The following is a 27,643-nucleotide window of genomic DNA, read 5'->3' as shown; positions in this document are numbered from 1 at the left end:
GTCCCCCCCCAGCCCAGCCAGCATCACCTCCCTGCGCGGGGAATGAGGGAAACGGAGCTGAAATGTCTTGGCTTTAGTGTTTTGGTTCTTTGCTAAACCCCCTCATGCCAGTCCAGCCAGTGACAAGCCCATCTCCCCTCGGGGATGGGGCTGATCTTAAACACAAACGTGTCCCGTGGAAGGGACAAGGCACTGGAAAGCAAACTACACCCCCCTGCGCCGGGGCCAAGAGCAGAGCCGTGCAGAGGCAGAGCTGGGGCCTCCTCCTCCCAGACGTCGCCACAGACCAGTTCCCAGCAGATACTGGGGCCGTTTGCCTGTGCCAGGAGCTCCCACTTCAGGCTGGCCACATACACCTGAGAGAGGCCAAACTCCCAGAGCCCCGCAGAGGTCAAGGGCAGCAGAAGGGACAGCGCTTCTCTGGGGGTCACCAGCACAGGGACTGACCCTGATGCAGCCGAGCCCAGCCAGCACATCCCTCCCGGGATGGAAGCTCTGCCCTGGACACGGCAGCTTCTACCCCCCGACCCAGGGAAGCTCAAGGACAGAAAAAAAAGGGCTGAACTGTGACTTCTGCTTTGGTTATTGCCCAGCTTTGCCCCTGCGTGAGCAGATCTGGTGTTTGGGGAAGGGCTTAAGCTCCTCTTCCCCTGAAGGAGAAGGAAGCTTACCACGTTCCTCCTCTGCCTTCCGTGGCTCCCCCGGGGATGTCTGGAAACTCTCCCTGCTCCCACGGCGCTGTGACTCTAACCAGAGCTGCCACACGCACGTGGCCTGTCACACACACCAGCTCACACTCGTGAGCAGCGCCCGGACTGCAAAGGGGACCACGGGGGCAAAGCGGGGGCGAGGGAGAGCTGGGGCAGGAGCTGAGCAGGGCCGGAGCGGGCCCAAGCGCCTCAGCCCTCCCTCCCCGCAGCCCCACGCACACCAGCCCCCCGTGCTGTGCCCAGGGGAGTTCGCTGCAGCCCCTTTCCTCTGTCCCAGCTGCTCTGCCTCCACGAAGGGGAATTAATGGGTTAAGGATGATGGTGAAGTGAGAAATAGAAACAAACGAAACCCCAGCGCCCTCCTGGCAGTCCAGAACCACGGGAACAGGGACTCAAGACAGGCTCCTCCCACCCGGCTCTGCGCAGGGGCTGGAGCTGGGTGCACTGCCCGCTGGCGCTGGGCACGGGCTGCTGTCCCCCCGCTCCCCCCGAGCGCGGCCCGAGCGGCTGTCCTGCTCCGCGTCCCCCCCCCCGGCTGGAGGGGGCTCTGCCACGCTGCTGTCCCCAGCGCAGTCCTTGACACCAGCTTTTGCTCGGCCGTCTGGGCCCTCGCCAGCCTCAGTCTGCTCAGGGAGGGGAGGGCTGGGGGCGGAGGCCCACCGCTCCTGCAGCGGGACGGGGGGGACAGCTGGTGCCGCCTCTGCGGCCGGGGGAGCATCTGCTGCGGCCACCACAGACGTCGAGGTGACTTCAATGGTGATGGAGCCCACGGCCGTCTCGGGGTGGTCGCTGCTGACCCTGATGCGGGCAACCAAACCGGAGGCAGTGGCGGCATCCTGCGGGCTCCCCCTGGCCACGTTTGGCTCCAGGAGGGTCGTGCTCAGGTCGGAGAGGAACGAGGCTTCGGTGACGATGGCGGCTGTCTCGGCCACCCAGTCCAGCTCGCTGCCCACAGAAGCCGCCGTGGCAGCGGCGATGACGCTGGAGGCCTCGCTGGGAGCCAGGGCGGCCGCGCTGCCGCTCTCCCCGGAGGGGCCGGTGGCCAGGGCGGGCCCGTGGGTCCCCACGTCGACGGGGGCAGCCGTGGTGTTGTTGTTGAGGTTGTCCTGGAGCGTGGTCTGAGCCCCCTGGCCCACCTGCTGGTTCTGCAGCAGCATCTCCTGGATCCGGATCTGCTGGAGGATGGCCGGCAGCTCGTAGTGGTGGAAGAAGTAAATCATTGAGTGCTAGAGAGGGCAAAGGGAAAGGAGTCACTCGCTGGGCCTGGGCTGCGCCTGGACACACCTTAGAGAACCCTGCTTTCCTCTCGCTGCGAGGACAGGGGCTGGAGAACTCGGCTGCTCTGACAGCCAAGGGGTTATCTGAAATGTTGGGAAGATTTATCCTTCTACTCCTGCAAGCTGCTGTCACAGCTTTTGCAGTTCTCTCTGAAGACAGGCAACGGAGCACAACCCCTCTGCCTTTTCAAGAGCTGAGAACAAGAAGGGTAAAGGCATCCACACGATGGCACGTGCTGGCTGCACTAACGCACCGTGGGACCGGCAGCTGCTCACCTGGATGAAGAGCCAGGAGGTGACGAGAGCCAGGCTGCTGTACTGCCCGTTGAATCGGTAGTGGTAAGCGTAGAAGGCAAAGTGGTACAGATAGAAGAACCTGGACAGAAAGGCAATAAATATCAGGATACTGAGTTTCCTTCTGCTCCTAACTCGGTTCTGAGCTGGGGCACTTTGCACAGGGCCGTGCAGACTCCCATCAACAGATAATTAGAATTGCCTCGCTATGCACAGGCCTTCAACAGGGCAAAACAAAGGGCAGCAAAGGATCGAGGTGATCCTCGAGACCCTGAGTGGGAGTGATTGCCCTTCGGACCCTATGACATGCAGGGCAGCCCCCAAGGCGGCACACAGAAGCTCTCAGGAGTGGCAGCCCTCCTGCCCCGGAGGGCAGAAAGGCTCTGGAGCAGCCTCCCCCCACCAGAGAACGGGCCATGCAGCGAGAACGTGCAATACGGGAACGAGAGCCCAGCCAGCTCCCACCTGAGCCAGTGCCTCTTGCTCGTGTTGGTGTGGCAACAGATGGCATCGTACTGGTCAGCCAGCCACACGATGAGGATGATGTAGAAGGCAGTCGTGGTGTCATTGAAGAACTCTGACATGATGGCCTCCATCCCTGCAGGAGAGAGGGGTGACATCAGCACGCGGCAGGCGCAGGCACCGGCTGGCAAAGGGCCTCCCAAGGGGCACGTGAAGGACCCTCTGTCACGGCCCGAGCTGGGGCTGTACGTGTACAGCGAAGGCCACAGGAGGGGAAACCAGCTCTGTTAAAGCAGCAAAGGGCAAACACATTTCACTGCTGACTGCAGCCATGGCACAGGCCAGGGCATCAGCTGGCTCCACACAGCGCAGATTTTGGGGGGTTTTTGTTGTTTTTAAAATTCAAATTATGCTAATACAACATGGTCAGAGGAAGTGTGAATCTGAAACGAACTAAAGTGACAGACACAGCTTCAGTTTATGGGATTTCCAAGTGAACTGCTTTTCAGAAGGACAATGCAGCTCACTGTGCCACCAAATTCCAGAGCTTTCCGCCTTGTGACGAGTGGACACACCAGCCACAGACAGGGAATGATACTTGCTGCAGAGACACAAGGAGTGAGTTAACGCCCTTACCTACTAGAGCCAGAATGACAGTGAGGAGGGGAGCTGCGGGGAACGCAATCGTCATGTTCATTTCCAGCATCTGCAGCAGGTCAACTGCAAGAAGGAAAACACAGTGTAACACAGAGCGGGTGTGGGGCCAAGGAACCCCCCACCCCCACGTCACTCCCCATTCGGAGCACTGGAGTCCACTGGCCCACGTCCACCGTCCCTGGTACTTGTCAAGAGACAGACCAGCTCTCAAGCACAGTGACGGGGGACAGGGGGGATGTATTCCCTGTGCAGCTACACGCAGGACCCTTCTAAGAGCAACAGTCAAGAGTACACACACGATACGCTGTGCTGGAGCAGGCACAGTGTCCAACACACCCTGTATCCCTTAGAAAATCCTTACCAATGAAGACAAAGATCTGATGGTGCGAGTAGCGCAACAGCATCGAGACAGAGAGTGTCTGGAAGGAGAAGAGAGGCCAGCATTAGAGCTGCACAGGTCTGGGGCGTCACCTCCAGAACTGCCCCACGGCAGAGGCCCGGACAGGCGAGCGAGGACTTGCAGCGTTGCACAGCGTGCTGGGCACATCCCACGTTCGTTAGCTTGAGCTACGCAGACCGATTTCCCAAAGAGTAATTAGGACTTCACAAACAGCAATTAATCTTTGTATTACTGCAGTGAAGTACAGTAAGCAATCTGTTTGCAAAGAGAGCGATTCTGAATATTTGAGCAGGGGCCAAATCAAACAGCAGCAGCAGAGCTGGAACCAGGGTTTCTTCCCATCCTCCATCTCTGCTCCTCCCAGCAGCTCACAATCCTCTGTACAACAGTCACCAGCACTCGCTTCCTCCCCTCTCACAGGTCACAATATTATTGTACAAGGAGCTGCACCAGGGGACGGTTAGACACAAAGGGAGACAGTCACCCAACAGCATGAACACAGGCTTCGTTATCACTTGGGATCTTGTCTAACACTTATCTGTAATCACCTCTTGCACACATAATCACAGGAGACCTGGTTCTATCTTGATCGCTCCTGGCAAATTAGTTAAGACCTGTTCTCAGAAGTCTCAGAGGACAAACTTCTGTACCCTGTGCCTTGGCAGCCTGAGTGTTTATGTGTGGTTAAACACATAGAGACTCTCTAACACGAATCTCCCTTTCGACAACAAACCCATTACTTCATTCTATTTCAGCTCCTCCGTTTGTTTCACTGTCAGGACTTTAGTCTCCACCAGCTTAGCTTTGAAAGCAGAGAGCTCAGGCCTGTGCTGACCAGCACCAGGCTCAGAGTCCAGGCAATGCCCAGCTTCTGTCGACTTACAAATATGACCATGATGACAAAGGCTGCCAGGTAGGAAGTCCTGGCCATCCACATGCTGACAAAGCGATAGTGCTCCCCAGACACCACATTGCGAAGGAAACCTGGAGAAAAAAAACAAACACAAACACACAAGCTCAGTGTGATCAACCCACAAACTAAGAACAAACTTCCAGTGTCTTCTAAAGGAAGAGGATTTAAAGCAAATCTATGGCAACAGCTCCTCATGGCAGCGCTCATTGCTATGCAGTACAACTAGGCAGTAGGAAATCACGTTTGCAGACACCTCTCCCCTCCTGCTTGTTTCATCTTGTCCTTGACAATAACATCTCTACATAACACAGGGAACTGTTCCCTGCACTAGAGATTAATCAATAGTCAGAAGATGATATTCATGCATCCATAGAAAAAAAACCATGAACTGCTCTGCACAGCTGCTGGAAGCGATTCCTCCAGGCCTTACCTTTGTTTTCCTCATTTTCAGCTAAAGCTTTGACACTCGACATCAGGATGTCATCATAACCCAGGAACTCGTCCAGCAAGAGGCGACTGAACCTGTCCCCAAAGCACTGATCCCTGGTGGGATCTAGAGAGAAGACAAAAACACATTTGGGTTGTTCACACAACAGTCATTCCTGACTTGGACGGGTTCTAACGGAGCAAATGCCAGGAGAAGGGAACCCTGCTCCAGGAAAACGTTCTGCTGGTGCTAACAGGGACACGGAGGTACGTTGAGAGGGTGCTAAGCAGATCTGCTCACTGTTGTCCCTGACACATACACAACTCCTCTCGCCACTGAGCCCTAACATTGCACTGCTGCTGCTCCACGCTGAGCCTGGATCTTTGGTACAATGAGACTCTTCCTCAGTGAGAAAACTGTGCTGGACATAACATTAGGGCTGTGGAACAGGCTCCACCATTTCAGACTGCTCTTGGAAATAGCAATAAAGCAATAAAGACTCCACAAAGCAGCTCTCCTACGTGGAAAATGAGCGCCATCAACTGTTATAAACAGTCTCCACAAGACCAAAGAGGAAACACAGGTAGTAGGTATCTCTGCAGAGCCCTTCCCACCCCTGCGCCAGAGCGGGCTGGCTCCCCCACTCACCCAAAGTCACCACCATGACGGGGATGCTGAGGCGCTGGCGCGTGCTCTGGGACAGGCGCAGGAACCCGTACTCCAGCGAGTACTCCACGATGTACTCCTCCTGCGGCCACACTGCGGGGAGCGCGGGAGGGGCTCAGCAGCCAGGCTGGCAAACGACTACCCAGAAGAAACAGCACCTCTGCATTCCCTCCCTCCCACCCACCACGTTCTGGAAAAGAGAATGAGCTGCAGACACAGGCTCCAGGCTTCCTTCAACCCATTTAAAACAAATCATTACAAATTCTTGGAAATTGCAGCCCACTCCCTTGACATCAGTCCTTAATGTGAAACTTCTGGGAAAGCTTCAGGGAAGCAGTTCCAAGCTCTGCTGAGTGTTGTCCAGAACCTGCCCACGTCGCTGCCTGGTGAGCCCTAGACCACTTGTTCTTGCTCTGTTTAGGAAACAGCAGGAAAATACACCTGCTGAACACCAAGTCAGCACTTCACAGCACTGCACTGCTCGGGAGGCAGAGGTCACTGCTGCAATTACAGATCTCAAAACTAAGGGCAGGAGCAATTACAGCTTTCCAAAAAAATGTTGGTGCCTGAAATTTCCTTGTTTGTTTATTTAGTTTTTTTTTTAAATAAAAGTTCAAACCAGATGCTTTTTGCTACATCATCTCTGAAAGGACAAAATCTCCTGCTTAAGTCGGAGCCAAGCAATTTAATCCCTGATCTTACAAACTGACACAGCATATCCTGCAAGAGGTGAGGGGAGGCAGATGCCACAACAACTCAGCAAGAAAGTTAAAAGGACACAATAACTTAAGAGAAATGTACTTGTCTCGTCTGCCTTTCAGCCACACACCACTGGCAGCAATGCCCACTTCACCTCCCCGCCTCTGATCCCACTTCTCAGGCAGCAAACACAGGCTGGTGCGTTTGTCTCATCTTTTGTTTCCATTATAAAACAGTTTTAAGCTCAAATAGAAATAAACCGTTTAAATATCACCACAAGAATTACTTCCTTTGTACCACAAAACATTTTCCATGGTAAAATATTCTGTCTAAACATCAAACTTGCTGTACTTACGGCACAAGAAACCTGGAAAAACAATAAAAGCAGGTATTTGCACATCAAGGCACGGCCCAACAGCACTGCACAATGTGCTTCTCTTACAGAACTTCAGCAACTATTAATAAAGGTGTTGCACCAAAAATATTTGCGACTTAATGATCTAAAATTCAGGACTAATGAGTTCTGGATCAGCATGAAGCAAAACCACTGCAAGACCAAGGGAACAGTGACATTGCGGTGTCCAGTCCCACAATCCTCCACAGACAGGACATCCAGTGCCTCTGGAGAGCAACGAATTCCAGTCTTTCCAGGGATAAAAGTGTAGTCAAAAAAGGCAAATTAAATAAGAATCCAATTGCCACGTTTCTATTTTAACATCAATATTTTTTAACAGATTTCCTCCCCTAACCACTAGAAATGGAAGTTTTTCAACACTGGAGTTCTGTTTTAAATAATACAAAGCCACTAAATCTCCCTCTAGGGTTCATGAGACATCAGCAGCTCCAGACGTGCTGGAACATGGAGGGATAGAGCAGGATGACATCCTGCACGACGCGGAGCAGCAACGCTGTATCTCGCAATCCACTAAAACTCGCTGGGTGGCTTTCAGGATTAATGAGCTAGTCCAAGTGCTGGTGCTGACTCAGGGACCCAAAACACAGCCCAGACCCTGCTAACAGGAGGAGGAATGTGCGCTGTCAGTGGGATCCCTGCAGACCTCGAGAGGACGGCGAACTGCCCAGGAGAGGGAGGCTCCTGGTCACCCGAGATACCTGGTGCTGATCCCTGCAGACACACACCAGACCCAGCGGCTTCAGCACATTTTATAGCCCAGACGGGTCCCGACTCCCCCCAGCCGAAGGAAAGACGTTGCTGTGGGTCTGCTGTTAGTACTGACAGGATTAACCGCGGGTGAAAGCACCAGGGAAGACATTTAAGGTTACTGTGCACACGCCCAGAGGAGCTCGAAGGAATGAGACGTGCAGGGAAGGTGCCCAGGGTGGGGGAAGGGGAGAGCAGAGGTATCAGTGTAAGTGGTCTTTACCTGCTCTGGTTAGCATCTCAAACTCGGACACAGTCTCCCTCAGAGGCTGCATACCTTTAGAGGCCGCTTCACTAAACGAGAACTCCTGGCTTTCATTGTGGGTCAGCGCCTCGGTGCTGCTCACCCGTGACGGCTTGAGGAACACCTTGGGCTCGATATCCAGCTCAAACTGTTGGGAAACGGCGGCAGGGAAAGTCACGTTAGCAGCTGCTTCAGCTCAGTCCTCTGTGCTCCCGCTGTGCCCCCAGGGAAGGCCTCCGCCAGCACAAGGAGGACAGAAGAGGCCACTTGCTCAGGCTTTAGTTTCTATTTTAAACCATCAGGAAAAGCCAAGGAACACACTCTGTTCCCAGGTGACTCTGATCCCGAGGGATCACAGAGGGACCATGCCAACAACCAACAACCAGGTTCCCATCTCCTTGGTTTGGGGAGGAGTGGTTTGTTAGTGCAATCATCTTGAGTATGGCACGGTCCCTCTGCGATCCCTCGGTCACCAGGGAACAGTGTACACAAAGAACGTGTCTTTACCTTGATAGAGCTGTTTTCAAACATATCCACAGTCATTTCCTCCTCTTCATCCTCCTCTTCCTCAGCTGTGGATTCAACTACCACTCCTGGGAACTTCTCAGCACCGCAGAACTGCAGTAAGATGGGGGCTCGGCTCGAGTTGCGCTGTATTTCCACCCGCAAGATGCCGTCGCGCGGCCATTTATCTCGCACGTGCTCCAGGCAGTTGATGGGCGAGCGGGAGAAGGCGATGTGAATGTAGGCCAGGATGAAGAGCACAAAGAGAGCCTACACGCAGCGAGACACAAAGGAAAGGCCATCAGCCCAACCAGCCTCGGCCTGTTTACAGCCTCCCCAGTTTTAACCATCTCTTCTTTGCCCATAAAGACATGGGATTCATTTGTACAAATGGATTTGCAAGTGGACAACAGTTTTTACGCTTTCCAACCCCCGTGGTCTCCGCATCGACAACAAAGCAGCCCAGAATCAACAGGGGAACACACCAAAGGCAGCAGCAAGGACAACCTCCTCCTGTTCACAAGAGCAGAGCTGCCACCGATAGCACACGTGTCCTGCTGAAAGCACAGCTCACACGTGGGCCCCAGTGCTGGGTGAGGTCCTGCAAACCAACACTGCCCTCGAAGCGACCAACCAAACAGCACCAACGTGTGATGAGGCTGCAAAGCACATTGAAAGAGCCAGAAACACACCCGTGGCTTTCACCCATCCCCTCCTCAGCACAAAGTGTTTCCCGTGGAAACCCAAAGACTAACCAACTGTACAACAGCAGAAAGCAGCAAACCTTGACACAAGACAGCCCACCACAAGAGCGGGACAACACAAACCCACGGCAGATCCACCGCTCGCTGCTGCGAGGGAGGGACTCTGCCACGGCGGAGGCCGAGCTGGCCTGCTGGGGCTGGGCTCGTGAAGCCCTGGCTCCCTCCAAGAACAGCTATAAAGCTACAGCAGAACAACGTGGACTAATAAAATTTGTTCCCTATAGCAAAGACAGTAAATCTCACGCGGTGTTACCCAACACTGTCCAAAGTTCACAGCTGAAAGCTCTGAGAAACGCGGGTACAGTGAGCAGCACAGCTGAGCTTCACACACTCCCTTCCCAGCTCATTCCTAATTAAACAGCTCTCCTTGCCACACATCCTTCTTGACCTATTTGCTACGGATAAACAGACCGGCAAACACCGCATCTGCAGAGGAGCTGCACAGGAAGACGCCAGGGAAGGTAAATCAGAAACAGCTCCCTCCTCACAGGAGGAGCCACAGCGAAGCCTGGCAGGACCACGAGCAGTTTCAGGACTCCGTGACCAGCAGCACCACGGGCCCTGACTTCACCTCCTGCCAGCACCCTGTGCACAGAGCCGAGACCCACCCGGCTCCTAACCCCGCGGGCGGGCGCAGGCTGCTCTCTGCAGACGCCCTGACAATGCCCTCACGTCCTCGGGAGCGCTTGGATCAAAAGCAGACAGCAGCAAGAACCGCTACCAGCCGGAGCCCTCGCTCTGCCCGACAGCCTCGCCGTGAGCACCGTCCCCATTCCAGCCTCCCTGGCTGCCTGAATCCAGTTATACAACGGGGGAAAAGAAGAGAGAGATGTTAAAACCCTGAACATTTATTGGGAGGGGAGAAAATGTATATACTGCACTGTATATGTGCAGTATGAGACAAGTTGTCCTAAATGTTTTCTTGCTTTAACCAGCTGAATTTCAGAAACTCGGAGCAGAAGTGCACTGTTGTCACCCGGCAAGCTCCTCTCCCCTCTTCCCCTTACTGTAATTTCCCATACTGGTGCTGGCAAGACGTGTCAGTGTGCACCCACGGGAGCTCCGAGGACAGCTTGGGGTCGGTGGCCCAAACACAGGCCGTGACCCCCAGCAAAGCCACGCTTTTACATGTTTATAAGGAAACGTTTGCCTCAGCGCCCGACTGCACGGGGAACGTCTGCTCCTCCCCATAAAGCCCCCCTAAAGCTGCCCCTCACCTTGAGGAGGACGAAGAACTCAAAGACGCGGCGGAAGGAGGGTGGGAAGAGGCGAGCATAGGTCACTGCCATCTTGAAGAAGAGCGCGTGGAAGAGGCGGTCGCGCACGTTGATCAGGGGGTTCTGGTTGAGGTTGGGATTGCGGACGCCCCGGTTGTTCCCCCCGGCAGCCCCGCCGCCCCCGTTGTTGTTGGCCGGGTGGTGGTTGTTGGCGTTCGGCTGGTTCTCGGACATCCTGACGCCTGCGGCCGGGAGCCGAAGGGCGGACTCGGGGCTCCGGAGGGGGCGAGGGCCAAGCGCTGCCCCGGCGGGGCCGGGAAGAAGCCCCGCGGCGGGCGCTGCTCGGTGCTGCGGGGCGCCGGCGGGGCCGGGCAGGCGCTGCCCCCGTCCCGCTCTCCTCGGGGTGGCCTCCCCAGACCCGGCCCGGCCGCCTGCGCGCAGACGCCGCCCGAGCGGAGGGCGGGTCAGGCCTGGCGGGGCCCGGGTCAGGCCTCGGGGCTCAGCGGGCCGCTGCCTCGGCGGGGCCCGGGAGCGGCGCGGCCCGAGCGGGCCCAGCAGGGAAGCGGCTGCTGTGCCGGCCCCGCGGCCATGGGGGGGCCCGTCACCGGCGCGGAGCGCGGCGGGCGCCTCGGCTCTCCCGGCGCGGCGAGGAGCGGAGCGGCCCGGCCCGGTCCCGGCCCCTCAGCGCCCCGCCGCCATCTTCCTCCGCCGGCACCTACCACGGCGGCAACGCGCCTGCGCGGGCGGCGCCGGGAACTCTGGGACGGTGGAGGACCAGCGCTGGCCCCGCCCCGCCATGCAAAGCAGGAGCCCTCCCGCAATGCACCGCGCGATGCCTGCCGCTCCGCACGGTGGCTCGGCCTTGGAAACACAAAATTTCTGACAAAAACAGAATCTAGATTATATGAAACCGACGGAAATCGTGTGGGGGTGTGACGGTGTGAGAAAAGGCGCAGACACATGAACAGGAGACATCCGCCATAATTTAGAAATTCTTAAATGAGAGAGGGTTAAATACTGTTACGGCCACTACTGGATTCGTGCTCGCTTCGGCAGCACATATACTAAAATTGGAACGATACAGAGAAGATTAGCATGGCCCCTGCGCAAGGATGACACGCAAATTCGTGAAGCGTTCCATATTTTTTCGAACCATCAATTAATTACCATATTTTTTTTCGGACGATCGCTCCCCCCTACAACCCCGGAGAGGGAGAAGGTGGAGGGGAAGGAGCCCGGGGGTGGCGGGCAGGGCCCCCTGCCCACCCAGCCCCTGCCCAGGGTGAGGAAGAGCCTGGCTGACCTTCGGCCACCCGCGGAAGGGGCTGCGGGGCGGCAGCAGGACAGGGAGCCACGCTGGCTGCTCCATGCCCTGGCACAAGGGCCACCCTGCAGCCCCCCACCCCACCGTGCCCCCCACCCTGAGCCCCCACGTGTCCCCGGTCTGAGGGTGATGCAGCCCCCCGGGAAGTGCCACCCGTCTTTATTTCATCGTTCTTTAACAGCAGGCTCTGCTCGGGCAGCGCGGAGCCGGGGGCCCAGCCCCAGCACCCGGGGCAGACGACCCCATCCAACTACAACCCCACCGAGGGGGAGCTGGGGCCAGCCCTGTCCTGGCGCTCTGGCCCTCCCCAGGGCCTGGATTGTCCCACGGGGATGGTGGCCCCGTGCTGGTGGGGTGGCCAAAGCCCCGGGACCCTGGGTCATGCTGCGGTGACGCCTGGGGAGGGGTCCGGGGGCACCGCGGCGCCGCTCAGACAGTGCTCTCCTGGTAGTCGTCGTCCTCCAGGAACAGCGTCAGCCTCCTCCCGGGGCTGGGCACCGCCGGGGCCGCATCCTGCCCTGGGGCCGCGGGGTCCCCCGGGTCCTCGTCGCTCTGCTCCCTGGCAAAGCGCACAAAGACCTGCGGGGAGGGCAGGGTGAGGGGCAGCGCCGGCGGGACCCCGGCCCTCGCGCCCCGTGTCCCTCCGTCACCTGGTCGAGGGTGGTCTGGGACACGGAGTAGTCCTCGATGTGGCAGGGGCCGCGGTGGGCTGCCAGGACGCTGAAGACGGTGGCCAGGGGGGCGGCGCGGGAGGGCAGCTGGTACTGCAGGAGCCCCCCGTGCCGCTCCCGCAGCACGATGCCGGGGAAGCGCCGCTGCATCAGGGCCTCCACCTGCGCTGGCCCGGGGCCACCGGCCCGCACCACCACCGTGTAGCCATCCCCAAACCTGCGCGGGAGAGGGGGGCATCGCTGCGGGACTGCCCGTGTGCCCATCCCCGCAGGGCGGCCGCCCCTCGCTGCCGGACCCCTCCCCGAGCCCCCGGCCCCTTTACCTGTTCTTGAGGTGCTGGACGCTGCCCAGGCAGCGGAACCGGCCGTTGACCATGATGGCCATCCTGGTGCACAGCGCCTCGCACTCCTCCATGCTGCGGGGCAGGCGTGAGGCCCCGCGGGGTGCCCCGGGGCAGAGGGGGGCTCCCCTCCGGGGGGGGTCCTGGGGCAGAGGGGGGCTCCCCTCCAGGGTGCCCTGGGGGCAGAGGGGGGCTCCCCTCGGGGGGTCTCACCTGTGGGACGTGAGCACCACGGACCGGCCCTCCCGCACCACGCTGAGGATGCAGTCCCACAGGAACCGCCGGGCTCGCGGGTCCATCCCCGTCGTGGGCTCGTCCTGCACCGGCCCCGGCGGTGTCAGCCCGGGCAGGGGCCAGGCGCTGCCGTGGGACCACCCCCCCCCGCTGCCCCCCACTCACCAGGAAGACAACGGGCGGGCAGCCGAGCAGGGCGATGGCCGTGGAGAGCTTGCGCTTGTTGCCCCCGCTGTACTTGCCCGCCGGCCGGTCCGCGTGCGGCCCCAGCCCCAGCTTGGCGATGCCCCACTGAGCCACCTGCGAGACGCACGCAGGGGTTGAGGACAGGGTCCCCTGGGGCTGGGGTGGGGGTGTGGGGTGTGGGCCCTACCCTGGGGGTCTCCTCCTCCGGGACCCCGCGCAGGCGGCTGTAAAACTCCAGGTGCTCCCGCCCCGTCAGCAGGTCCGTGATGGCGTCAAACTGGGGGCAGTAACCCATGTGCTGGTGGACGGACTGGAGGTCGGTGAGCACGCTGTGGGGACGGGGACATGGCTCAGCACGTGGTGGGGACAGGGACAAGCCCCAGGGACAAGGACAAGGCTGAGCATGCTGCAGGGACGAGGGCAAGGAGGAGCACGGGGTGGGGATAGGGATGGTGGCCCGGGTGCTGCGGGGACAAGGAGGGGGGAAGCAGCGGGGGGGGGGGGGTCCCTCCGCCTCGCCCACCTGTGCCCTTTCAGCCAGGCCTCCCCCAGCGTCACCTCCGTGTCCCCTGTCAGCATCTTGAAGGTGGACGTCTTCCCCGCGCCGTTCACCCCCAGGAGGCCGAAGCACTGTGGGTGCAGACCAGGGTTACCGGCAGCCCCGGCGCTGTCTGTCCGTCCGTCCATCTGTCTGTCCCGCACTCACCTCCCCGGGGGGGATGGCCACGCAGAGCCGGTCCACGGCCGGAGCCCTCCTGCGCCGGTACACCTGCGCGGCAGAGCCGAGGCGGCGCTGGGTGCCCCCCACCCACCACCCGCCGGTGGGACCGGGGGGGGCTACGGGAGAGGGACGGGGCAGGGTCCGGCCCCACGGCACCCACCTTGGTCAGGTCCTTCAGCAGCAGGAGGTGGCCGTGCGGGGGGGTGCTGCCCACCCTCGCCCGCTCCCTGGCCACGTCCTCGTCCTCCTCCCCCAGCGAGGGCAGCTGCGGAGCCCGTGGCCTGGGGGCAACAGCGGCAGGGGCGCTTCCAGGGCTGCCCACCCCACGGCTGCCCCACGGCCACGCCACGGCCGGTCCTCACCTGAGCTGCAGGCAGAAGCGATATTGCAGCAGGAGGGTGAAGACGAAGAAGACGACACCCTCAACGGCCATGGCGAACATGTTCTTCCCCGCCAGATCCCAGGACAGGGGGGACACGAAGCGCCGGTCCCCTGCGAGCGGCGAGAGGGGCTGTAGGAGGGGGGACACCGGGAAAGGGGAGCAGCCCTGGTACCCCTGGACTCACCAAACCTCTCGAAGGCATCGGCCATCGCCTGGTTCTTCACCATGTCGATGAGGCCTCGGCCCAGGCAGAAGTGGGGGAAGATGAGAAAAACTTTCTTCAGGATGCGGTTGATGTCGTTGAGGTTCTGGCGGGGCAGCGAGGAGAGGGGTGGGGGAGCTGGCGCTGGCCCCGCAGGGACGGGAGGGGGGTCCGGGGCAGCCGGGGGCTCACCTGGTCCACGAAGAGCTCCAGCACGAAGGTGGCCACGCTGCCGTTGATGCCGATGAAGAGGTTGATGCAGGTCAGGGCCACGTAGGCGGTGCTGGGGATGCTGAAGAGGAAGGAGGCCGGGTACATCAGGGGGGTGATGGACCAGCTGGAGGGGCAGAGAGGCGGGGGCTGGCTGAGGCGCACCTCGTGTCCCGTCCCCCCTGTCACCACGACCCCCCGAGCCAGGGCTGCCCCCAGCCCCGCTCAGAGCCCCCCCTTAGCCCCGGGGGTCCGAGCCCCAGCTGGGCTCCACCAGCCCTTCACCCGTAGAGCAGCAGCAGCAGCACAAGGGCGGGCAGGTTGGCGGCGGACACGTAGGACTGCTGCTGGAAGCAGAGGAAGATGAGGACGACCAGCAACGCAGGGACCAGGTAGTTGCACTGCGGGCACGGAGAAGGGGGTCACGAGTGGGACCTGGCCCCCCGGGAGCTGTACCCCGTCCCTGTCCCCGTCCCGCACCATGTCCCAGGCAAAGTTGCCCAGCCAGTAGGTGACGGGCTTCATCCCACTGACGAACTGCAGGTGCTTGGCCTTGCTGACCCGCTCCTCGATGAGGAAGAGCACGAAGCTGGCCGGGACGAAGGACATGGCGAAGATCACGCAGATGGAGACCAGCACGTCCACCGAGGAGGCCATCCTGCCGCAGAGGGGAGGGCTCAGCCCGGGGTGGGACGCGCCCCGCGGGACCCCCGTCCCGGCACTCACAGGGCGGCCTCCGAGAGCTGCTCCTTGGTAAGGTTGAGGGGGTGGTTGGTGGCCGTGATGCCGTAGAGCGCGGGGTCGGCCCCGGCGGGCAGCCGGGCACGCAGCAGCCCGTTGCTGGCCACGTTGACGAAGGAGACCATGGCGTGCCAGCCCTTGTTGTTGAACCAGACCTGCAGCCCCGGGGAGCCCGGCGGCTCAGAGCCCCCGTCCCACCCCGGCGCTGCCGCCGGCTGCACCCACAGCACCCCGCTCCCCGCCGGGGTCCCGCTCCCCCCAGCCCCAGTCAGGCTCGGCCCTTCTCAGGCTGCTCCCCCCCTGGATGGGGACCCCCGTGCCGCATCCCCCGCTGCCTCCCAGCTCTCGCCCCCGTGGGACCCCCAGCCCCGGGCGCACCTTGATGTTCCTGCGGGCGTCCAAGCCCTCGATGAAGCGGCTGAGGTTGCCCAGGAGCCGGTCCGAGGGGCTGCCCTGGGCGCGGGAACACGGAGTGAGGAGCAGGCTCGGGCCAGAGCCCCCCCGGTGCCGGGATGCGGGGGTCAGGCGGGGGGGCAGAGCCGCGGCCGTACCGGGGTGACGTTGAACAGCGCCCGGAGCTCCAGCACCGCCTCGTCCACCTCCGCCGCCGACGGCAGGGCCTGGGAGCTGCCGGCGCCCAGGGAAAAGCCGCCGTACCTGCAGGGAGAGACGGGCACTTCCCGACCTGCCACCCCGTGGAAACCCCCCCTACCCCAGCCGCTCCACCCTGTCCTGGGCACCCGCCTGCCCAGACGCCACGGTGAGGGGCACGCAGCGAAGGGCTGAGGCTGCTCAGATGAGGACTCTGCCCACAGATCGCTCTGGCTCTGCCCGACCCCGCAGGGAACCTCCTGCCCCCCTGATGTGCGCGAGACCCCAGCCCCTCCCCGGCCTCACCTCTGCTCGTTCACCCACTTCTTGTTCCTCAACCTGAAAGAAATGGGGTGGGGGAGAAACACCCTCAAGGAGACGTCCCGGCAGCGCCTGCCCACCCGGCCACGAGCCCCCCGGCAGGTCCCCCTCACCCTGCAGTGCCCCTGCTGCCTCCACCCCGGCTGGGTTTGGTCCCCAGCGTCCCCCCCTGCGTCCAGCGCGGGGGCAGCCTGTGCCAAAGCCCTGCCCTGTCCCGCCCGCGGTGTCCCCGGGGTGTCCCCGGGGTGTCCCCAGCCCCACTCACCCCTGACGGATGATCTGGGGGTAGGTCTTCACCAGGTAGTCGGAGACGTTCCTGCCCGTCAGGTTCTGCAGGATGTCACCCGTGCCCCTCTGCACCTGGGGGGACAGACAGACGGGCTGGACGGACACACAGCCCCGCTGGCCCCCCCCGAGCATCGCCTGCGCCCGCACCCAGCAGCACCGGTGCCCCGGGGCCGGCCCCGCGGCGGGCTGGGCGTTACCTGGGGCGGCGGGAGCCCCCCGGCCCCCTCGGGGCACTCGGGCAGCATCCTGCGAGCCCCCGGCCCGCTGCACTGGCACGGGGGGGACGGCTCGGCCTGCGTCCAGTTCCCGCGCTGCAGCGCGTCCAGCAGGGCTGGGGGGGCCGGGGGGGCCCAGAAGCCATCGGGGTGGGAGGCTGGGGGGCACGGCCCCGTCCTGGGCACCCGGCGCCGTGGGGGGAGAGACCCTGTCACCAGCCTGGGGCGAGCGAGCGGCCCCAGGACCTGCCCCTGCCCCGGCCGCCATCGTCCCCCACCACGGGGATGGGTGGGGGGTCCTGGGGCATCGCCCCGGCTGGCAGCTCCCACCCCCCCCAGACTCCCCCGGCCCCCGGGGCACAGCACTCACCCCTCCGCAGCGTCCCTCATGCACTGGGTGCCGAAGCCCGGCTCGCCCAGGAGCGCGGCCACCAGCCCGGCCGTGTCGGGGTCCCCTGGGGCGTCGTCGCTGCCGGGAGATGCGGGAGTGAGGCGGCAGCAGCGGGGACACGGGGACCGGGGGACACGGGGACGCACCTGAAGAAGGTGAACTGCTGCCCGTACATGCGGGGCTGGAGCCGCAGCGGCGGGTACACCCCGAAGGGCGGCACGACGAGGCTGAAGAGCAGCGCGACGCACACGAACACGGCGGGCAGCACGATCTGGGGGGGCCGGGGCGCAGGGACGGGGCTGGGGGCCGGCTCCGCACTCTGCAGCCCCCCAGCACCCTCCGGCCCCGGCCGTACCTGCGCGAAGAAGCCCCGGGTGCTGCGTCGCGCGTGGAGCATCCTCTTGATGAAGAGGGCGCGGAGGTGCTGGCGGGGCAGCGCCCAGCCCCTCACCCTGCCGCGGGCCTGCCCCCCCACCCCCTGCAGCAGGTCCGTCTCCCGGGGCTCCTCCGCTGCGAGGGCAGAGACGGGGCTGGCACCGGGCAGAGCCGGTCACCAGGGGCAGGGGCTCGGGGCGGGTGGCATGCGGGGGGGCAGTGCCCTGGCAGGGGTGTCCCCAGCCCAGCCGGGACAGGGCGCTGCGTGCGGGGACGTGACGGGAGCCCCCCAGCCCCCAGCCCTCCGCTCCTACCTCGCCGGGCTCCTTGGGCTCAGCGTAAAGGGGAGGAAAGAGGGGTCACAGCCACGCCAGCGCCTGCCCAGCCGGGGTCAGCACCGACCCGGGGCAGAGCCGGCCCCCCAAACCCTCGCAGCCCCCCAGGCTCCCGCGGCTGCCCCCACGCCAGCTCCATCTCCAGGAGAAGGGGCCTGGATACGGCCCCTGGGATTCCATGTCCCACCCCAACCCCTGCACAGAGCCGGGCTCCCCCAAACCCGCCCCCGTCCCAGCTCCTCGCCCTGGGGGACACCCCGAGCTGGGCAGGAGTGATGCGGCACCCCTGGGCCTCCCCCTGCCCAAAGGGACGCCTGCTTCGATGGACACGTGCCCAGATGGCCGTGTGCCATGGCCCCAGCCCCAGGGGTGAAGGCAGGGGCACCCAGTGGCAGGGGCACCCAGCGGCAGGGGCACCCAGCGGCAGGGGCTGGGCAGCTCGGGGGTCCCAGGTGTCCTCTCCTTACCCAGCTCCCCGTCAGCTGCTCCCACGTCCCCCTCGCCAGGGGCTGCTCCTCTCCTGGTGCCTGACAAAACAGGGGTGAAAGTGGCAGGGTGGGGGCCAAGCCCACAGCCTGTGACACCCCCTGCACCCACGGGTGCTCCCAGGGGGGACCCCAGCCCTGGGAAGGGCAAGAGCCACACGGGGTGCTGGGGACACCCACACCCCTCTGCTCCGGGCTGCTGAGCATCTCCCCCGGGCCCCCCCTGCACCCCGAAGCTCAGCTCCAGCCAGCACCGAGGCACCCTACCTGCCGTGTCAGCATCCGCCCCCGAGTCCTGGGCCACCTTCAGAAAGATCTGAGGGCGGGAGGGGGCTGGCATTAAACACCACCACCAGCGCCCACCGCCCCGGCGAGGCAAATCTCCCAGGTCGTGGGCAGCCCCCGGCAGAGCTGCAGAGAGGGTGGGCACCCAGGGAGGGTGGCCGCTCCCCCGGGTACCTCTTCCAGGGTGGTGTCGGAGATGCCGTAGCTGGAGATGCCCAGTTCCCCCAGGCGGGCGTCCAGCTCGCGGAAGAGGTCCCCGAAGGCTCCATCCTTGGCCCCGCTGTAGGGCAGGATGAAGAGCACCTCGTGCCCGATGTCCTCCACCAGCCGGGAGCCGGGGACCAGCTTCTGGATCAGCGCTGACAGCTGGGCCACATCTGGGGGGACGGGGAGGGTTGGAAACCTGGGGTGGGAGCCGGTGGCCGGCGCAGGAGCTGGCCAAAGCTGGCACGTGCCCAGCACCCCAGTCTGGGGGCTGCCTGGGGGGTTTGCAGGGGGCAGGGACCCCCTCTGCCCCACCAGTGCAGGGGGGCCAAGAGCCAGCGGCACAGCGTGGGGCTGAATGCACCCAGAGGCTCCCCCCAGCTGACGGGGGACACGTGGGGAGCACCCGGGGGGTGACGCCGTGCTGAGGGCGCAGGGAGAGACGGGACCCTCACCCACAGCGCTGGCCTCGCTGCCCCGCTCGCTGCCCAGCCCCGTGTCGCTGCTGCGCTCCGAGTCGCTGCCGTCCTGCGGGAAAGGGCGGCCGGAGCCTGGCACCCTGCGGCGGGGGCTGGCCCCGGCTCTGGAGCTCGGTGCCCCCCCGGTACCCAGGACGGGGGCACCAGCCACCCTTGTGGCCGATGCTCGGCGGGGCTGAGGGACCCACCTTTTTGGTGGTGCCGGTGCTGCCGCCCGTCCCGACCTGCTCCCGCTTCACCAGGGTGAGGTGGTAGCCGGTGCCCAGCCTGGCCTTGAGGAAGAGCGGGGACCCGCAGCAGCAGAGCCGGCCCCGCGCGATGATGGCCGTGCGGTCCCCCAGCAGCTCCGCCTCGTCCATGTAGTGCGTGGACAGGATGATGGTGCGGCCTGGGGGCAGGCAGCGGGCTGGACCCCGGACCCCCTCGCTGACCCCCCCTCTGTGGGCATCCCCCTGCTCGCCCCATGGGCCCTGCTGCCGGTTCTCCAGGGCTGGGGGGCTCAGGCACACAGAGGGGGAAGCGGGGTCCATCCCCCCAGCCCTGACCTTGGCGGTACTTGAGCAGCAGCTCCCAGATGCTGCGGCGGGAGTAGGGGTCGATGCCGGCCGTGGGCTCGTCCAGGACAACCACCCGCGAGCCGCCCACGAAGGCGATGGCCACCGAGAGCTTCCGCTGCATCCCGCCTGCGGGACAGCGGGGACCGCGTCAGGGGGGCCCAGGGCTGCGGACCCCCCCGCTCGGCTGCTGGTCCTGCCCCCCGCACGCACCCGAGAGGTTCCTGGTCTGCTCCCGGCGCTTGTGGGGCAGCCCCGTGTCCTGGAGCAGCTGCTCCACCTCCACCTTCACCTGCTCCTCCGACAGCCCCTTCAGCCGCCCGTAGAACCAGACGTGCTCCTCCACCGTCAGGCTGGGGCGGGCAGGGGTGAGGTGGGCAGGGGTGAGGTGGGCACCCCCAGCACCGCTCCCCTGCCCGCCCTGCCCCTGCCTACATGTCGAAGAGCACGTTGTGCTGGGGACATGTCCCCATGGTCTTGCGGACGCTGTCGATGTCGGAGCGGATGTCCCAGCCCAGGACATAGGCAGTGCCGGAGGTGGGGGGCAGGAGGCCGGTCAGGATGGACCTGGAGGTGGGAGCGGTGGGGAAAGGGGCTCACGGAGAGCAGGACCAGCGGGGCCAGTGGCCAGGGTGCCCTGTCACAGGGTGCTCAGAGCCCGGCCAGGTCAGGGCAGACGGGACGGGCATGTGGCAGCACCGGGGCAGAGCCAGGCTCAGCTCCCATCCCCACCACGGCCCCCCAGCCCCCAGCTCACATGGTGGTGGTCTTGCCGGCCCCGTTGTGGCCCAGGAAGGAGGTGATCTGCCCCTCGTAGAAGTCCAGGCTGAGCCCGTCGACGGCCGCGTGGCTGCTCTTGCCGTAAACCTTCACCAGGTTGCGGATGGAGACGCCGGGCTGGAGGTGGGCAGGCGGCTCCTCCACCAGCACTGGAAGCCACCAGAGGGTCACGGCCCAGGTAGGACCCCTTGCCAGGGGCAGGACCCCTCCCCGGGGGGACAAAGCCCGGGCGGGAGGCCTTGAGCCCGGCTCTGTGGCTGCCACCCCTCGGCTACCTGGCTCCAGGGTGGGCAGGGGCTCACCTTGGGGTGCAGTGAGGGGGCTGGTGGGGTACGGGGGGTGCCCGGCTGAGGCCGGCTCTCCAAGCCAGTAGCTCTTCAGGAAGGGGAAATTCCAGGGCTTGGGGATCCCGTACTGACCTGCAGCAGACGGGGACTGAGCGGAGCCAGGGCCGGGGGGCTGCTGGGGGCCGGGGGGGCTGCGCTCACCTGGGAAGACGCCCTCAAAGTACCAGGTGGCCAGGCCGTAGAGGCCGGCATCCAGCAGCAGCAGCCCCATGGCCGTGGCGAAATTGTAGGGGTCTTCTGGCACGGGGCTGGTGCCCAGGTTGTGCCACTGGATGCCCACCCCCTGCTCCTCGTAGAGGGAGAAGTACTCGCAGCCGAAGCCGAAGGCCACCGGCGACAGCAGGCTCTGGCGGCGGCAAGAGCAGCGGCATGGGCAGGAAGACCCGCCCGGGGGGCTCCAGCCCCAAAGCCCCCTGCCCAAGGGGCACCGGGGAGGGGGCAGCCGGGGCCGCTCACCACGAGGACGCGGAGCGGGAAGGTGATGTGGTCGCGCCAGGCGACGCAGAGCACGTAGGGCAGGTAGAGGGAGAAGTAGATGATGCCGCCGCAAGCCGAGGCCAGGTTGGCGCGGGGGAAGAAGGTGCTGATGAGGAAGCACTGGCTGATGGTGGCCACCGAGAAGGTGCCGAGGAAGAGGAAGATGACGGCCGGGTCGCTGTAGGGCAGGATGTTTCCCAGCTGCGGATCGAGGCAGGTTGGAGCCTGCGGAGCCCCCAGTCCCGACGCTCCCCGTGCCCCCCACGCTGTCCCCCGGTGCCCTGCGACCTGCCTTGAGGATGAGGACGAGGAGGGCAGAGCTGAGGAGGAAGGGGATGAAGCTGCTGAGGAACCAGCTCAGCCAGAGGATCCCGCTGCTCAGCCCCATTGTCTTCATGGTCTCCTTGAGACGCGTCTCCTTCTCGTGCACCACCCCCTTGATGATCATGGCCACCGAGTAGATCCAGGCCAGCGTCATGAAGAGCGGCAGCGAGCGGTTCAGCACCCGCAGGAACCTGGGGGAGACGATGGCACCGGCCCTTCCACCTCCAGCCTGGCACCGCGGGGCCACCCGGGACACGGACCAGCCCCGCGCCACCTCCCCAGGGCAGCCACGCTGCACGTGCTCAGCCCCGGCCCCCGCCGCAGCAGGTCACCCGAGGGTCCTGGGGAGCCGGGGCCGCCCCCGCCACCCACTCACACATCGTCCACGTAGCAGGGGTACGGCATTTGCTGGACGTAGACCCCCGTCCGCGGGGCAGCCCCGGTCTGCACCCGCACCACCGCCTGCTCCACCAGGTCCTGCACGTAGACGAACCCCCCCCACACGTAGCGCAGGTCGCTGAAGGGGTCGGCCGCGGGGCCTGGGTCCCAAAACCTGGGGGCAGAGCACGGCGCTGGGTGGGGGGACCCCCCTGCCGCGGGCACAGGGTGCCCCGGGGCTGCGGAGACCGAAGGGGCGGGCGTCCCCTGACCTGTCCTTGATCTTGTTGGTCCTCGTGACGTCGTCGATGTCCATGCGGATCTTGTAGCGGACGTGGGGCGGCAGCGTGGGGGCCGTGGCATTGATGGGGGGCTGGAAGACCACGGCTGCCCAGAACTGCTGCTCCTCCAGCAGCTCCAGGGCTCGGGCCACCAGCTGCTCCTCGGTGGCCACCGCCTCGATCTTGTCCAGGCAGACGCACTGCAGGCAGGGCAGGCAGGGCTCAGCGGGGCGCGGGCAGCCGGCCCGCCCGGGCAGCCGGGGGTGACACGCACCTCCACGAACTGCGACAGCGTGCCCAGGACCGCGTCGGCATCGGCGTACACCTGGTGCCACGTGAGCCCCGGCCCCGCCGCCGGCCCCGCCAGGAACCTGGCCAGCGCCGGCAGCCTCGTGGAGGTGCCGTTGAGGAACACGTCCAGGAGCGGGGCCACCCCCGGGGCCAGCAGCAGGTCCTGCAAAGCACCAGGGGGTCACGGGGCGATGCAGCCCACCCTGCTCCTGGCCAGGAGCCCCGGCTGCACCCCACCACACCCCCACCCCGGTCCCTGAGGGGCAGAGGGCTGGGGCCACGCACCCGCAGGACCTGCATCTCCAGGCTGCTGTTGAGGAAGGCGTAGATGCGGGGTCCCAGCTCCCGCCAGGCGCCCCCCGCCTCCCCCAGCACCGCCAGCTCCCGGAAGGTCCGGTTCACCTGCGCGGGGCAGGGGGTGAGGCTGGGCCACGGTGAGACCCCCCCCGGCCCCCCCCAGCCCCCCACTCACCTCGGCCATGACGCTGTCGGGGCCGGGGCCGGGCGGCGTGTACAGGATCTTACCCATGAAGAGGGGCTTGACCCCCCGCCAGAAGATCTGCGACAGGGGGTTGGACTCCAGACTGCGGACCAGCTCCCGGCAGAAGGGACCTGGGCGGGGGCAGAGCCGAGCCCTCGCCACCAGCCCCCCACCACCGGCCCCCCGCCACCTCCCCAGCAAGCCCCTGCCCGAGCCCCCCGCAGCCCAGCCCGCTCACTCCTGGCACTGCCCGGGGCCGTGGCTTTCCGCTGCGAGCTGTTGCGGTTCACGAAGGCTTCGATGTCACTGTCCTCGTACCAGTTGAGAGAGGGGACCCTGAGCCCCCCGCCCTCGGGGTGCCCGCAGGCGATGCGGGACAGGGCCCCGAAGGCGCCCGAGGCGTTGGGGGCCGCCAGCGCCCCGAGCTCCCGCCGCAGGTCGGCAAGGCTGGTCATGGAGGAGACCTGGGGAGAGCGGGATGGGCACAGAGCGGGGCTGCGGGGGACACCCAGGGACACCGCGGGAGCGGGGTCAGGGGAGCGCGGCGCTACCTGCTCCATCATGGATGCCGCGTCCTGCAGGAAGGTGACCAAGGCTTCCAGGGCCCCAGCGATGCTGCCCGCCTCCGCGCTCAGCTGCTCCTGCAAGGGGGGCACAGGGAGGGGGTCACAGCCCCTCCGCGGGGGCCGGGGGTCTCTGCCCAGCCCCAGCGCGTCCCAGCGCCTGCCCGGGCTGGGGGCTCACCGCCAGGAGCCGGGGGAGGTCGAGCTGGGAGAGGAAGGAGCCCTCCATGGCACGGAGCTGGGGGTCGGGCAGGGCGCAGAGCCCCCGCTGCAGGCGGTGCCCCCCCTCCAGGAAGGCCCCCAGCTCCGAGGCGTTGCAGACCACGGCCCTCAGCGGGGGGCGGCCGCGCCCCAGGGAGAGCTGCGGGGAGAGGGGGGGGTCACACCGCGGCCCCCCGCACCGCGGGCCCCGGGAGCGGCCGCCGCGCCCGCACTCACGATGCGGGGGCTGAGCCGGGCCCCCAGCAGCTCCTCCACCAGCGCCGGCGGCAGCGACGTGTTGGTGCGGAGGAACCGCGAGAAGGTCTCGTTCTCCCGCAGGTAGTCTCTCACGGGCAGCGCTGGGGGGACAGGGGTCAGCCGGGGGGGGCCTCGGCCCCCTGTCCCCCCCCCGTCCCCGGTGCTCACCCCTCCGCTGAGCCCCGCCGCCCCGGAGCCGGCGCAGGATGGGCAGGAGCCGGGCGAAGCTGCGCAGGAGCCGCTGCCCGTCGGAGCGGAGCGGGACCCCCCGGGCTTCGGCGAGCAGGCGGGAGAGGCTGCGGGGGCGCGGGGCGGGCGGTGAGACCCCGGCCCCACTGCCCGGCCCTGCCCCGCAGCCCCCCGGCCCCACCGCTCACATGGAGCCCCCGAAGTTGCCCACCACGCCGGGGGCCTCCCCCGCCGTCGGGTGCCGAAAGCAGGGGTTGTTCAGGTTGCAGACGATGCCCTGGAGCCAGGGCAGGGTCCCGGCCGAGGGCAGCGCCTTGTTGGGGAAGTGGCCTGCGGGAGAGGGAGAGACGGGTCCGGGGGGCAGCTCGGGACCCCCGGGGCCCCGCACACCCCCGAGAGGGGAGATGCCAGCCAGCCCCCGGATCACGTCCGCCTCCCCGGTTTGTCTTCCCTGGTGCCACCCGGGGCCCCGCAGGGTTCCCACGCAAGGAGGGTCCTCGGCAGCACGGGGGGGGCCGCCCCGGAGGGCACAGGACACTCACACTCATGCTGCATGAAGGGCGGGTGGGATTGCCGCACCGAGATCAAGATGAAGAAGAGGAAGAGGGGCCACAGGATCTCGATGGCCAACTGGATCTGGGGGAGACCCAAGGTTGGGGGGGGTCCCGGTCCCCATCGGCACCCAGGGCTCCGACCGCCCCCGCGCCGGGCACCCCCCGCGCCGGGCACCCCCCGCGCCGGGCACCCGCTCACCCGCTGCCGTCGGCGGTACGTGAAGTTCTTCCAGAGCAGCAGCCCCAGCTGGGTGCCCACGGCCATGGCGGGGGGCGCCTGCCCTGCGCCCCGCTCGGCTCCGGCTGCGGGCGGCAGCGGGGGGTCAGCGCCGAGGGTCGCGGGGGGTCGCGGGGGGTCGCGGCTCTCGCTTCCCTCCAGCTCGGGGCTTACGGCGCTGGGCTGAGCCCGGGGCTGGCAGGAGCCGGCCCCGCATTCCGGCAGCAAAGCTCCTTTGCGGAGCAAAGCCCCCAAAGCTCATTCTTTTCTAAACCAAAAGCAGCAAAATCGGGCACAAGCGCTGCCAGCCCCGCCGGCTCAGCGGGAGGGGCCGGACTCAGCCCAGCCGAGCACCGGGAGCAGCCGGACGCCCCAGCCCCGTCCCAGCGAGCCCCCGGGACTTCACGCCCCCCCGGAGAGGGGCCAGCGGGTCGGCAGCCACCGGCCACCGTGACCTCGGGCCACCCCCGAGGCACCCGCCCTGCCCGTTCCATCACCCGGGTCGGTGGCCGAAGCTGCGGGTTCACCCACGGTCTCACCTCTCACGGCCCCGGGGCTAAACCGGCCCCTGGGCGCCGCGGGGATAAACGGCCGGGATTAGGATCCCGGCTGGGAAATCCGGCTGATCAGCCAGCGGGGCCGGACACGGGCGGCACCGGAGCGCGGTGCTGGGGCAGGGCTGCCCCGGGGGGCACCGGGGCTTGGGGGAGCTTCGGCACCGCCCCCCCGCCGCAGCGGGAGCCAGGGGGGACCCAGGGACTGCAGCGCGGGGGGGGCTGCCGGGGGGGGGTGACACCGGCCGAGCGGGGGGCAGAAGCGGCGGGGGATGCTGCGGGGCTGCCGGGCCGGGGGGAGCCTCAGCCCGGCCGGGGACAGCGGGTCTTCTCGGGACAAGACAAACGCGAAACACCGGGACCCTCCAGGAGCCGCCTCCCGGGAGGGGCCTCGCGTGGGAATCTGCTCACTCACCCCACGGCGGACACACCCGCCCCAGCGCTGCAGCCGGGAGCGCGGCGGCCCCCGGCCCCGGTCCTGCCGCGCCGAGCCCCGCGCTGGGCGGGTGCGGAGCCAGAGGGCGACCGGGGGGATGATGGGGACAGCCCGGGGGGACACGGACAGCCCGGGGGGGGGCGGGGGGGAGATACAGACAGCCCCAGGGGACGCTGCGAAGCCGACGCCCGGCCGCGGCCCGCTCCCGCCGGCACAGACCCCCCGCCCGCAGCAGCCCCCGGCTCGGGACCCCCGTTACCTGCTCCCGCCGGCACCGAGCGGCCCCTTTAAGAAATCTCGCGCGCAGGCCCCTCCCTCCCGCGCTACAAAGTAGCCGCGGGCGTGACGTCACGGGAGGCGGGACTTAAAGGGGCCGGTGGGGGGGGGCGGGGGGGGGCACGGGGGCGTGCGGGGGGCAGGAGCCGACCCCAACCCTCCCCGGCGCTGCCCTTGCCCTTGCCCTTGCCCTTGCCCTTGCCCTTGCCCTTGCCCTTGCCCTTGCCCTTGCCCTTGCCCTTGCCCTTGCCCTTGCCCCTGCCCCTGCCCCTGCCCCTGCCCTTGCCCCTGCCCTTGCCTCGCTCTCCCCACCACACCCCTGCCCCACCCTGCCCTTAGGGCCCCATGGGGCAGCGGACCCCCGGCCATGGGTGCTGCAGCCCAACCTGGGGTGGGCTGAGACCCCGCGGGGGGGACAGGCTGATCCGGGGCAGGGAAAGATCCCACCGACCCACCCACCCCCTCTGTGTCTCCCCTCGCCGGGCTCCCCAGGGACAGACCCTTCCCCACCAGGGTCCCCGAGCCCCCAGGGCTGCAGCAGCCCCAAGGCGGGGGGCCCCGGGGTGCTGTTGGGGCACTGGGTGGCAGCGATGGCCCCGGAGGGTCCTGAGCGCGGCGAGTGCTGAGTCACGCCGCAGCGCAGCCGGCAGCACCGCGCTGGCACCGGGGAACCTCGGCAGCTCGGTGCGGGAGGCGGCGCGGGCAGGGCCCCCCCGGGAGCGGGGCTGAGCTGCCCCCGCTGCGGCGGGCGGTAATGCTGGGCTGGCGGCTGCGGCCCGAGCCGGGAGCGCGGCTCCTGAAACGCAGCGTTTCACCCCAAAAGGTGGATCCCTGCCCGCGCAGGCACGGCCGGGGCCATGAGCCCAGGGCCACCGCTGGGACACGGCCCTGGGGGCACCACTCGGGTCCGGCGGGATGACAAAGCCTGGCCTTGGGGAAGCTTTTTATTGCCCATGCCCAGGATCGGCACGTGGCAGCACCAGTAACCCCACAGCCGGTTCCCAGCTCCCGCTCGGCCTGGCCACACGCAGCCTTCAGCCCCTGGAGCGCAGCCTTTCACCCCCGGGGATGTGCAGCCTTCACAGCCTCCCACCCCCAGCCCCGC

At 65.8% G+C, this 27,643-nt stretch overlaps 2 protein-coding genes and 1 non-coding gene across 4 annotated transcripts; 1 reads left to right on the top strand and 2 right to left on the bottom strand.

The window, feature by feature from the left end:
- Positions 1-58: 58 nt before the first annotated feature.
- Positions 59-10,922, bottom strand: TMEM259 (transmembrane protein 259). 2 transcript variants are annotated; one of them, XM_068420746.1, is made up of 11 exons: positions 10,397-10,922; positions 8,419-8,685; positions 7,891-8,059; positions 5,789-5,899; positions 5,144-5,266; positions 4,684-4,784; positions 3,762-3,819; positions 3,380-3,463; positions 2,747-2,879; positions 2,264-2,363; positions 59-1,936 (listed from the first exon to the last, which is right to left on the bottom strand). In XM_068420746.1, the coding sequence occupies exons 1-11, from the start codon at positions 10,628-10,630 to the stop codon at positions 1,103-1,105; spliced, it is 2,214 nt and encodes a 737-aa protein (XP_068276847.1). In that variant the 5' UTR covers positions 10,631-10,922; the 3' UTR covers positions 59-1,102. The 2 variants fall into 2 exon arrangements, with proteins under 2 accessions (XP_068276847.1, XP_068276848.1); XM_068420747.1 differs by having other exon boundaries at positions 7,945-8,059.
- A 514-nt stretch (positions 10,923-11,436) lies between these two features.
- On the top strand, positions 11,437-11,543 carry LOC137675079 (U6 spliceosomal RNA). Its single transcript, XR_011049885.1, has one exon. It is a non-coding gene; the product is annotated as a U6 spliceosomal RNA (small nuclear RNA).
- A 374-nt stretch (positions 11,544-11,917) lies between these two features.
- ABCA7 (ATP binding cassette subfamily A member 7) lies at positions 11,918-25,320 on the bottom strand. Its single transcript, XM_068420745.1, has 48 exons — positions 25,255-25,320; positions 25,044-25,137; positions 24,690-24,831; positions 24,477-24,608; positions 24,292-24,400; positions 23,842-23,931; positions 23,529-23,754; positions 23,282-23,421; positions 23,095-23,211; positions 22,793-22,972; positions 22,510-22,718; positions 22,236-22,412; positions 21,828-22,050; positions 21,515-21,736; positions 21,200-21,404; positions 21,014-21,130; positions 20,689-20,860; positions 20,367-20,498; positions 20,145-20,284; positions 19,923-20,060; positions 19,566-19,765; positions 19,348-19,426; positions 18,869-19,071; positions 18,677-18,725; positions 18,392-18,451; positions 17,570-17,724; positions 17,361-17,485; positions 17,194-17,292; positions 16,806-17,001; positions 16,586-16,680; positions 16,306-16,338; positions 15,960-16,065; positions 15,787-15,861; positions 15,394-15,563; positions 15,148-15,325; positions 14,953-15,068; positions 14,650-14,794; positions 14,440-14,563; positions 14,236-14,365; positions 14,034-14,154; positions 13,859-13,921; positions 13,676-13,782; positions 13,340-13,481; positions 13,132-13,266; positions 12,946-13,049; positions 12,715-12,807; positions 12,371-12,608; positions 11,918-12,299 (listed from the first exon to the last, which is right to left on the bottom strand). The coding sequence occupies exons 1-48, from the start codon at positions 25,318-25,320 to the stop codon at positions 12,150-12,152; spliced, it is 6,522 nt and encodes a 2,173-aa protein (XP_068276846.1). The 3' UTR covers positions 11,918-12,149.
- Positions 25,321-27,643: the final 2,323 nt, after the last annotated feature.

This window comes from Nyctibius grandis, chromosome 31 (genome assembly GCF_013368605.1).
Source record: "Nyctibius grandis isolate bNycGra1 chromosome 31, bNycGra1.pri, whole genome shotgun sequence".
Taxonomy (NCBI): domain Eukaryota; kingdom Metazoa; phylum Chordata; class Aves; order Nyctibiiformes; family Nyctibiidae; genus Nyctibius; species Nyctibius grandis.
Note: the sequence above shows the minus strand (reverse complement) of the source record. Positions and strands in the feature narration are given on the sequence as shown.

What these genes read in the sequence shown, in the direction of transcription:
- ABCA7 (XM_068420745.1), bottom strand. Translation starts at nt 25,320, where the DNA reads ATGGCCGTGGGCACCCAGCTGGGGCTGCTGCTCTGGAAGAACTTCACG. An exon ending in GGCCCCGGGCAGTGCCAGGA is followed by an intron (nt 23,422 to 23,528) that starts GTGAGCGGGCTG and finishes GCCCCCGCCCAG; the next exon opens with GTCCCTTCTGCCGGGAGCTG. An exon ending in AGCAGCTGACGGGGAGCTGG is followed by an intron (nt 17,725 to 18,391) that starts GTAAGGAGAGGA and finishes CTGCCCTCGCAG; the next exon opens with CGGAGGAGCCCCGGGAGACG.
- TMEM259 (XM_068420746.1), bottom strand. Translation starts at nt 10,630, where the DNA reads ATGTCCGAGAACCAGCCGAACGCCAACAACCACCACCCGGCCAACAAC. An exon ending in TGAGATGCTAACCAGAGCAG is followed by an intron (nt 5,900 to 7,890) that starts GTAAAGACCACT and finishes CGCTCCCCGCAG; the next exon opens with TGTGGCCGCAGGAGGAGTAC. An exon ending in TGAAAATGAGGAAAACAAAG is followed by an intron (nt 4,785 to 5,143) that starts GTAAGGCCTGGA and finishes TTTTTTCTCCAG; the next exon opens with GTTTCCTTCGCAATGTGGTG.